The sequence below is a fragment of the Schistosoma mansoni genome (assembly GCF_000237925.1).
Source record: "Schistosoma mansoni, WGS project CABG00000000 data, supercontig 0279, strain Puerto Rico, whole genome shotgun sequence".
Taxonomy (NCBI): Eukaryota; Metazoa; Platyhelminthes; class Trematoda; order Strigeidida; family Schistosomatidae; genus Schistosoma; species Schistosoma mansoni.
Window position 1 is genome coordinate 79,744 of NW_017386140.1, and position 10,860 is coordinate 90,603.

General features: G+C 36.5%; 2 protein-coding genes across 2 annotated transcripts; both read left to right on the forward strand.

The window, feature by feature from the left end:
• Window positions 1-2,571: 2,571 nt before the first annotated feature.
• On the forward strand, window positions 2,572-2,886 carry Smp_179760 (hypothetical protein; the record flags this gene model as incomplete). The annotated part of the gene is made up of 3 exons (XM_018792448.1): window positions 2,572-2,717; window positions 2,758-2,827; window positions 2,866-2,886. Coding segments are annotated over 3 exons (237 nt in total), but the record flags the coding sequence as incomplete, so codon positions are not given.
• A 3,684-nt stretch (window positions 2,887-6,570) lies between these two features.
• Window positions 6,571-9,830, forward strand: Smp_155150 (lin-7-like proteins; the record flags this gene model as incomplete). The annotated part of the gene is made up of 4 exons (XM_018792449.1): window positions 6,571-6,663; window positions 6,699-6,797; window positions 7,449-7,697; window positions 9,579-9,830. The coding sequence occupies 4 exons, from the start codon at window positions 6,571-6,573 to the stop codon at window positions 9,828-9,830; spliced, it is 693 nt and encodes a 230-aa protein (XP_018643997.1).
• Window positions 9,831-10,860: the final 1,030 nt, after the last annotated feature.

Genomic DNA, 10,860 nt, shown 5'->3' on the forward strand with positions numbered 1-10,860 from the left:
ACAGCTACAGACCACTCCCCCCTAGTGAGGTAGTGATGATCCTACGACTCAGCCAGCCAGAAGTTTACACCCAACGAGCTTGTCGTTGTTAAACACTCTTCTGATAGCTTGCTATGTTTAGTAGAGTCTGGTCTTCTTTCCTTAATATACGAACCATGAAATACAGAATAGTAATCATAAAGCAAAATACAATAAAAAATCTCTGTTCTTTTTAGACTTTATAGTTCTTTCCCAGCCGTCCTGGAAAAGAAAAAAATGGAACGTGTGAGTGCATATCGAAATACACTCGTACTTACGTAAGGACACAAGGTAAGCGGAAAAAAAGGTAAATAAACTAATACGCTTGCGATGGCTTAAAAGCAATTGAAAATTTTTTTTGTTTTCTTTTTACTAAAAAAATGATACGCTTATTAGTAAAAAATTGTTTCATTTTTGGATTAAAACTATATAAATGAGCATATTACATTTTTTTAATAATAAATAATGCAAAGGAAATTCGAGATAAAGTTTGTGTCTTACGCGCAATTGTCGTTTAAATGTTCTGGAAATCTTACCCTTCTTTCAGAACGCGTTGTCTTAAGTTTATTTTCCGACGTTGACGAAGTGTAAACGTGTGTGTCGGCTGTCGTGTGGGGTAGTACAAGTGCAGGAGCTGTATCGTTCGATTGTACCGAAGTAAAATCGACATGAACAGGATTTCCTTCTTAATACGCTGCTGTGATTCGATCGATACTGATGCTGTCGTTAGTGCCGTTCTTATCAACTATATAGTACATAGGTTGATGTTGAAGAACTTTGAAGGGTCTTTCGTATGCTGATTCGGGAGATCATCAATGTGAGTCTCGACGAACGAAGACTTGTGTACTATATCGTAATTCAGGTTGAACGAAAACATCAGTTGATCGCGGTCAAGTGTAAGCAGGTTTAACTGAACGCATAGCGCTTGTAAGCCCGCTCGTATAGGAGTTCGGATCCATGTCCACTGAAGAAGACGAAGGATACACGAATTCTCCTGGAAGTCGGAGTGTCTTTCCGTAAACGAATTGAGATGTAGTGTATCGAATGTCAGCTTTCACTGTATTGCGAATACCTAGTAAGACGAGTGGAAGAGTGTCTGTCCACTGTGGAACTTTTGTAGCTGATAGTGAAGCTTTAAGTTGTCGATGATAATGTTCTACCAAACCGTGTCCACTCCCTCACATCTTTATTCATACCAGGCCAGCAAAAACGTTCGGCTATAAGCTTGATGGATGCACAAACGCCTGGATGAGAAAGGTTGTGCAACGTATTGAAGACGTTGCGTCGATAATGTTTTGGTACGATTGGGCGACCCCTACCTGTAGATGTGTCACATAGTAAGGTTTGTTTACCTGTTCCTATCTGTTTAATACGCAGTTTTAGAGTTGTCGATGATAACTCGTGCAGAAGATCAGGGTCTTCTTTTTGAAATTGAGAGAGTTTTAGAAGGTTGATTCCTTGGAAGCTGTTCAAGGAACTAATACGAGACAAGGCGTCTGCAACTACATTGTTTGCTCCAGAAATGCGTTGTATATCTGAAGTAAACTTCGAAATGTAGTCCAGTTGTCGAGTCTTTCGGGGTGGGTACTTGTCTGAAGATGAATTTAAAGAGAAGGTAAGAGGTTTATGATCAGTAAAAAGTGCGAATTCTCTTCCTTCGATGGAATGTTGGAAATGCTCTACAGCAAAATACATAACTAGGAGGTCCCTCCTGAACGTGATGCACCTTGATTCAGTGTCTAGCAACCGTCTCGAGAAAAATCCTAAAGGTTGCCAAGCCTGTCGTTAGAACTTGCAGTAAGAACTCTAACTTCTGAGTCAGTATAGATGAGGTAGCGAACTTTCATGATCACATGTATGATGTATAACAGACGGCTTTGTTGGCCAGAGACGTCGAGCACGGCGCTCCCACCGGTGATCTGATGAGGATGCATGACCAAGCGCCTTCAGCTAAGTGAGTCCATCAAAGCTAATGTGGTTAGAATCCAGTGTCGAACACTTACAGAGCTATTGATTTTGGCGATTCATTTACCGCTGCACAGGTAACCATCGTCTTCCCCTAAATTTAATATTTTATGTTTCTTATTTTTGACAGTGAAATTAACTTCTTTTCTGTCTGATAATCTTATGGTTACTGGTTTCGGGAACCACAATCTCCTGAGACAAACGTATTGACTCAAATTACAAGATAAAAAATTCACTAACAACTAACAAAATGAGTTGGATAAATGAAGTTCAGTGGTCAATCTGCCTTCGATGAAACTTTAATCAGGACATGAAAATAACTAAGTCAACATAAAGCGAGTGCAAAGAAGCCAGTTGGTTGATGTCGGGTGTGCTTTTTTTATTCACAATTTTCCAATGAGCACCATATAAACAGAGTGATGAAAATTCAAATTGCATGTCGAAAAACACAAGTGGGAGTAAGGCGGAAAAGGGGAAGAATATCAATACGTCTTTAATCGTTCAAGATGTGATCCTTGGGAAAGCTTCGGAATCCGAATGGTTTGCATGAAATTATCTGTTATCTGTTTAGGTCCGAATTGAATGAAGATGATTTGGCAGAAAAGACATGTTATGATATTGTCAAAGATATAGTTGATGAATCACTCAGTACCATATTCCAGATATATTTAAATAATCAGCTAATACCATTCACAGTTTATCAAGCATCTCTGTGCCTCATGCAAAGCATTGACGTAACTAGAGCCATACAATTTTGTATATTACAGAACGTAGTTAGAATTCATGTCCTACGATCAAGGAGAGACTAATATTAATCTTAACCCAGAGTGGTTTGAAGATGAACGCACGTACTGGTTTTTATACCTGGATTTTGTTTGTTAGTTGCTGAATCAAGTGGAATAGATTCATGAGCTCAAGGAGCTATTTCCAAGACTTATTATGCAAAGATCTCAGACAGTGAACAACTTCAAAAGAATCATCAAGTTTTACCAATGCTCCAGACCAGTTTTATCCATATGTAGATGCTTCTGTCTTTGATTTGAGGAGCGTATTTTTTATTATTAACATAATGTTACTTTAGTGACCATTTACATGACTTTAGTTAGATCGGACAAATGATCGTTAACGAATGGTTGCTTTCGAAATATATATCCTGACTATTGTCTCATATTATCATCGATAAAGAATAGTGAAACACGAAGAGATTCTTATGAGCAACAGTAGAGTAAGTAGCGTCGATTAGCGATTAATGCATCCAAATTCGTCATACGTGGAGTTTGTGTGGGATAAAAATTATCCAACCGTAAAATGATAACTGCATTGGTGGATGATATTTATTGCTGTACTGTAACTTATAGTAATCGTGAAATGCGAAGTCACTTTACGTTATGACAGGTTCATCGAGTTTTCGTTAAACGTGCATTAGTAGAATGACCAGAGGAACAGAATAGTAACTGCGGAGATGAGACATGCGGAGTCGTACTCTTTTTTGTTCGTAGAGCCTAGCGTGGTTTATATCGTTTGAGGGATACGCTTTCGACCTCGTTTGTCAAGAAACCGTACTAAGGTGTGGCGAAAATACCAATACATATGATTATTCATGACGGTGAACAAAACTGACTTGGTTGTGACGAACAAGAGTGTATCCTTGAGAGATTAGCTGTAAACTGTATGTTCTAACATGCGGTGTAGCAGGAATAGAATATTAATTGCAGTGATCAATTAATGTTTATGGGTTATGAATGCTTCAGCTTGCAGTTATACATGCAAACGAATAGGTATGGTGTGACGCAATAAGGATGAATAAATTGTCTTATCCGGAAGCTAGAATAAGCTATGTAGGTTTCAAATAACAACCAAGACTGCACTACTCTGAAAATATTTTTCTAAAGAATGGTGCTTCCTACTGTAAAAGAAAAGATGTATTTGCTTACTTTAGTAGCGCTTGACGTATATTCATGAAAACTTGGTGAATAGTCTTTCAAGGGCAAATCAATTTTTTTAAATCTAACAATATTCTTTCAACAAAAGTCAGTCAGTCAGCTGCAACGTAGAACCGAGCACATATCTGCATCGGTCCAAGTTGCCTTATCTCGTTAGCACAACAAGATGAACACCGGATTCATAGAAGTAGTTAATTTAGTAGTGGTAATATATAAAAGATAGGTTGTATATAAAGGTATAGTGTAGGAAGGAAGAAAGTTATGAAGCAATTTTAATCTTAAGGTTTAAGGGAAGATAAAGAGTGTATACACCTACACCGTTTTGATCGATTCTGAGACATGTCACACAGAGTCTTCAACCATTGGTTACGATAGTCACGTGGACCCCAACCAAGTAGTCTGCACCTACCAACATGGCTTAGTCTAGAAGTTAGTGGTCAGACACATATATGCATCGATCCAAGTTGCCACACCTCATTCAAAAAAAACAATCATAGAATATCAAAGATTACTGATTTTATGAATAAATAATTCGTCCTATCTATTGCAACATTTCATCAGAACTTTCAGGATTCATCTCACACTTACTCAGTAGTTATGGAATGATGAACACACTATTGAATCTTGAATGATTGAGATTACTTAACTTTGAAAATATTCATTGAAAAATAAACTGAACTGATAAGCATCAGCATTTCAGAGTTGATGTTGAAATTCACTTAGTATTGTTTGTTTGAATCACACCATTGCGCAAGCAAGTAGCTATCAGGACTCAGTGACCGAGTGAATAACGTGATGGCGTTTAAAGCGAAAGGTACTGGGTTCGAGTCTCAGAGTGAACATCAACTCTGAGATGCAGGTACATCCAGCTGATGAGTCCCAAATAGGACGAAGTGTCGCGCGTCGTGGATTCCACTGCTAGCCACTATCCATCTTTGCTTACCATGCTTGAGAATTAAGGCTATATCGAGGCAATATGCACATTTGCCAATTAGATATTGACCAGTTGCAGTCCTAAAACATCAATGGAAAGATTTAAACAAACAATACAAAGTGATAAGCATCCTTTTCATATGAAGTAAATTTACCTGCTACTAGATCACTTATTATTTCAGTCCATCCCAAAACGAAACTTTTTTAGCCAGTATTGCTTGTTTATGTAAAACTGTACATTTATACAGAAAGCTCGAAGATACACTCTTTATCTTCCCTTAAACCTTGAGATTAAAATTGCTTCATAACTTTCTTCCTTCCTATACTATATCCTTAGTGCTTGAAGTCACTAACTTCTAGTTTTAGCTATGTTGGTAGATGCAGACTACTTGGTTGGGGTCCGTGCGACTATCGTAAACAATGGTTGAAGACTCTGTGTGACATGTCTCAGAATCGATCACAATGGTGTAGGTGTATACACTCTTTATCTTCCCCTAAACCTTGACATTAAAATTGCTGCATAAATTTCTTCCTTCCTATACCTATATATACCTGAAGTTCTAGTGAGAAGTCGTGACCAGTGGAGCTAATCTATGTCAGGTAGAGACAGGTATCTACCTCAGTACAATAAGTTGGTCGCGCAATGTCGTGGGTTGGTTGGGGTTAGACAATAACACCGCTGGATGCCGGCTCAGTGGTTTATCGATTAAGTGCTCTGGCGCGAGACTGGTAGGTCCTTGGTTTGAATCCCGCGTGGCAGGATCGTGTATGCGCACTGCTGAGGAGCCCTACAATAAGACGAAACGGCCGTCCAGTGCTTCCAGGTTTTTCACGGTGGTCTAGCTTCAATTGACTCATGATCTTAACTATATAAAATTACTAGAATCTCCACAAAACCTACTTGTGATGATTTTTGTTAATAAGCGACATGAGATTCATTGAAAATCAAGATGTGTTATCCGAGTTTGAGGAAATGAGCACCAATGACGATGCTAAAGATTGAATTGAGAACTGTTAAATTTCACAACTACCATGATAGCTTTAAGACATTCATTTAAACTTCAGTGGTTTCAACCTTGAACTTCAGTTAGTCTGTGATATAACACGGTTATTTGCTCAATGTTTCCAGTGTTTTTATTTGCACTGACATCATCTACCATCATAAATTGAGTCACTTGCCGGTATAATTTCCCGTCGCCAATACACATATCTCCAATTAACCAGTTTATGTTGACACATTTGCCTCATGACCAGATTGTCAATATATATCTGGCATACAAATAGTGGTACAATCAAGAACTCACATATCTCCCTTATCAATGAATGTCATATCAAGTCAATCTACTCGGGATGCACATATGGCATCAGAGACAGATCAATTCGAGTTTTGAATATCAACAACGGGGAATTACAAAACTTTTTTAACTACTTCATACTTTTTGTTTAAGTTACTTGCTTAATGCCCACGGTAGCTTAATGGATAGTAAGTTGGTATCTATAACGGGGTTCTAATACGATGTTCTAGTCTCATCTTAAATATTAACAATATGGCACAAGCAGATCCAGTTGAAAAGTCTCAAATAGGATGACACTCATGTTCGTGGCATCGCTCCTAGCCACATTCTAAATATATCAAAACAATAAGGTAAACGGCTTTCAAATAATATTGGCGTCTAATAAAAATTTCTTTTCAATTATAGATCACACCATTATGCCTAGTGAACAAAAAGATTCCATCCATGAACTAATTAAACAGTTAAAAGATTCTACATTGAAGTCATCTATAGAGAATGTATCTATGGAAGTGAGATAATTTTCTAATCTGTTCAATTCATCCAGAATAATATGTTAGTTAAAAACGACAATATCAGCAAAGAAGATAATCCAACTAAAAGGAAATCAAGGAAGCCACTCATGAAACAACTGCCTGAAACTATGGTAATTATAGTCATTGTTAAGTGTATATACTAAAATATTCTGTCAGTTATGTTTATTGTTAGGTATGCGATAGCAGACACAATAAAAGCTTTGTTTGATTTCGATCTCTACTCCTTTTTTACGGGTCGTAGATGCTAATTGCTGATAAGGTTCACACTAAAGAGAACCGACTGCCTAGTGATTCCAGGTTCTCAATCACTGTCTAACTTACATCGGTTCGTAATTTCAATGAAAAATAATTTTGTTCCTTCACTTGTAGTAAACTAAGAATTTGTTATGATGGATCCTCAGTTCTTAGTTGGATTTCTTTATAATTATTTTTACAGCATGAAGTGCTTGGAGATCTAAGGTTAAAATACTCTCAACTGAGCCAGTCACTTTTTTTCTACCTGGATAGAAATGTGAACACTTAGTTTCGCCGATTTGATGATTGTATTTGATTTCATATTGAATAACAGATATTTTACAAAACGCCACTTGTTCTGTCTCGTAGTACATGTTAGAAAAACTAACTTGGATATTTTAGTTCAGTGCAGTTTCACAATAGTAAGATTAAAGCGCGAACTACTTATTTATTTGATAGTAGTTCAACAAATTGAGTGAAAATTTGTTTTGAGATTTGATTGTGACATTTTTTAAAATTCTATGTAGTTACAAAACAAACGAATAAATGGATCTGGAAAATTAGTTTTTGACTATGAAGGAAATCTAATAAGTGTACCCAAGTTATATCCAGTCAATAATAATAAGCAAGATGAATCATTCACTACTGATTCACATTCAAATGGAACTGATAATAATATTTTAGGAAATGAAATTCCAATTCAATGGCGTTTTGTATTAAAGTCATATTCTAACAGTACAACTAACAATCAATTTGGCATAAGAATAAATAGTAAAGTAAGTGATAATCAACTTGACCTAGAAGGCTTTATGCTAGCTGAGACTTGTCAATAACACTAGCCTATACTCCTAAAAAAGACAACCCTGACAGTTGGATATGAACAAATATCAATCAGATATGTAAACGTAAAATTAACCGATGAGACAACTGAAATCCTGAATGACCAAGCAATGTCCAGATAATAATAGGGTTGATGAAACCAGAAAATCATGGTTATCTATAAGATTGTTGATTGTTGCTTTTAGCAAGGTGATATTTCGGTATGAAGACTGAGTGATATGACTACAGATACGCAGTAATAGAGCATATTGTGTCTTATCCTATAATTCTCGATCTTCTATTGCATTTATTTTTGTAAAGTGTGTCTTTAATTTAGAGTTTCCTTTGAAGGGTGACATTAATGTTCCACTTTATCTTCTATTCAGTTCGTTTCAATTCGAACATGGAAATATTAAAGAATGTTATCAGTAAAGTGAATATGTAATGGTAAAACTTGATTCTCTTACTGTGGCTTGTACCCACATTGACCAATATTACAATTAAGGAAATTACTAATGATCTGTTTGAACAGTAATCAACTTAATATTCGAATGAAATCTTATCACTAAACAATCTATAATCACTAGATACTTTCATATAATCCAGTGAGATAGCCTCCAAATGTCCTGGTACGGCCGAGAGTGAGGAGACTCCGCTCTCCCTCTTCAAATGCTCTCACATAGCCACGTGTATATAGCCTCTACCAGGGAAGTCTTAGTCACTGCCTTCTCACACCACGGGTGTTGTTTACGAAATTGAGAGGACGAAAAGCAAATGTCCGGCGCTTTAACTGGGTTGGTGGACATGGAAAGTTCACCTAAGGGAATTTGGAAAACTGAGTCCAAACCAATGGTGCACATGGGCTCTCCAGTATCCTGAGGGAACAAGTGGTGTATGAATCAATCGTTGATCACTGGCTATCATGGGACTGCATCTCCTCACGATGCTCCACTGTCCTGTGGATCAGATCTTTAGGTCACAGGCTTCGGGTGTGGTCCCCTAAGCAAACCACCTTTTTCAGTTTGGGCACGTGGGAAGTGTCACAGCCCTCACACGAATCGAATAAGATTTTTGCGGCGCATATATATCTGTGGCTTCCTTGTACCAATATTTATGTGTTTAAATAAATAAATAAATCCAGTGTGTAATGATGATGGAGTCATATGGATCCAATTGAGATATAAACCTTCGAAAGTTATACTGGTAGACAGATATGACCAAAATATGATTTAATCCGTAGAATCAAATAGACAACACAAACTGAAGAAATGTTATTTACGTTATTACTGTGAAATGTGAATAGATCTGGATTGTTTTTAATCAAAATTCATAAGGAAAAATTAAGCAAGCACTAAATTGAACAAAGCTTATGACTTCAGGCAATATCGAGTTAATCCGTACAGGATGTACATAAGCCAACAAGAGACTGATCAATTACAGTCCTAAATAACAATGGAAAGATACAAGTAAACAACACCAAGTGAATATAACTTCACCTCATTGCACAAGCAGGTGGCTATCAGGACTCAGTATCTGAGTGGATAACGCGATGGTGTTTGAAGCGAACGGTACTGGGTTCAAGTCCCAGAGTGCAGGTACATCCAGCTGACGAGTCCCAAACAGGACGAAACGAGCGTCCTGTATTCCACTTCTAGATCTTATCCATCTTTGCTTATTCAGGTCACTGTTCTACTTTACTGATTAATACTCACCAATCAGGTTATTAAATAAGAACTACAGAGTGTGTATATGCTTAAATGTTTTTCATTCTGTCGTTAGTTTTTAACTTATTCAATTGGTTACAATAACTTTTACTCATGAATTCTTTTTAACTATAGTCTTCAAATAAAATGAGAACAACAAATTGTAGTTTCGAATTAACGAATACCACAATTACACCTGATGTAATACGTTTACAAAAAATTAAGAATGCATGTGTCAATTTACCAAATACCATCGATTTGGTTGATTTAGTTGCTGGAGTAACAATATCTGATGGAGAACATTTAAAAATTGGTCAGTTAAGGGTAAGTAGTTTTTCTTGTATTCTGATTGAACTGACACTTAGTGTAAATAGTTCTTACAAATGAACTGAGCGTTGAACAAAGCTGAAAACAACAAAACTATCTACTTAGTAAGCAAAGATGGATATTGGCCAGCAATGGAATCCAGTTTGACGCGCAACACTTCGTTCTATTTGGGACTCGTTAGTTGGATGTACCTTCATCTCAGAGTTGATGTTCACTCTGGGACTCGAACCCAGTACCTTATTAATTGAGTGTTACTTTTGCACTTGTTTAATATTCCTTAAACTATTGCATTTCACTAGACCTGAACTAATAAAGAATAAGGACAAGAGAAAACGAAGATGATATTTTATACATATGGAATTACAAAATATACTGTAGCAAAAAGACAACACCGTTGCTATTGCAATGAGTTGGACTTCCTTGACAGTGGCTGTATACACGAAACCATGTAATAGCATTTCTAGAGGAAAAGCGGACTTTCCAGACCATCGGCTGTATCAGGGATTTTTCTTGTTAAAATACATGAGTTACGCATATCCTTCCTATGGATGTTTTTGAAACGTCTATCATGATAATTAATCGTCATTTCAAGTACTTTTTATAAAATTAATTTGTAGTTGAATTCATGAGTCAATTGAAGCTAGACCACCATGGAAAACCTGGAAGTACTGGACGGCCATTTCATCCTATTCGGCTTGACAATTGAACCGACGTTCAACAGTATTAATGTTTAATTTCAATTGATCTATTATCTTGCAAAACCCTTCATCCATTGTCTGAGATGGATATCTGTCTCACAACCAACACCGATTAGACTCTTCTGGTAACAGTTCCTCACTAGAACTCCAGGAGTTACATCTGGAAACTAGTCACTAGTGAGCCTATGATTATTATCAGAATGTTTTTTATAAAAAAATAATAATCATAATAAATGTAAAAATTCATCAGACTAGCACAACGCACCATTTGCAATATTTTCTTTTAAAAAATATAAACACATTTTTGAAATACGGGCTTTCTATAGTTGTATTTTAATTAACTACAAAGAAAAGTGTAATATATATATATATATATATATATATATATTGGA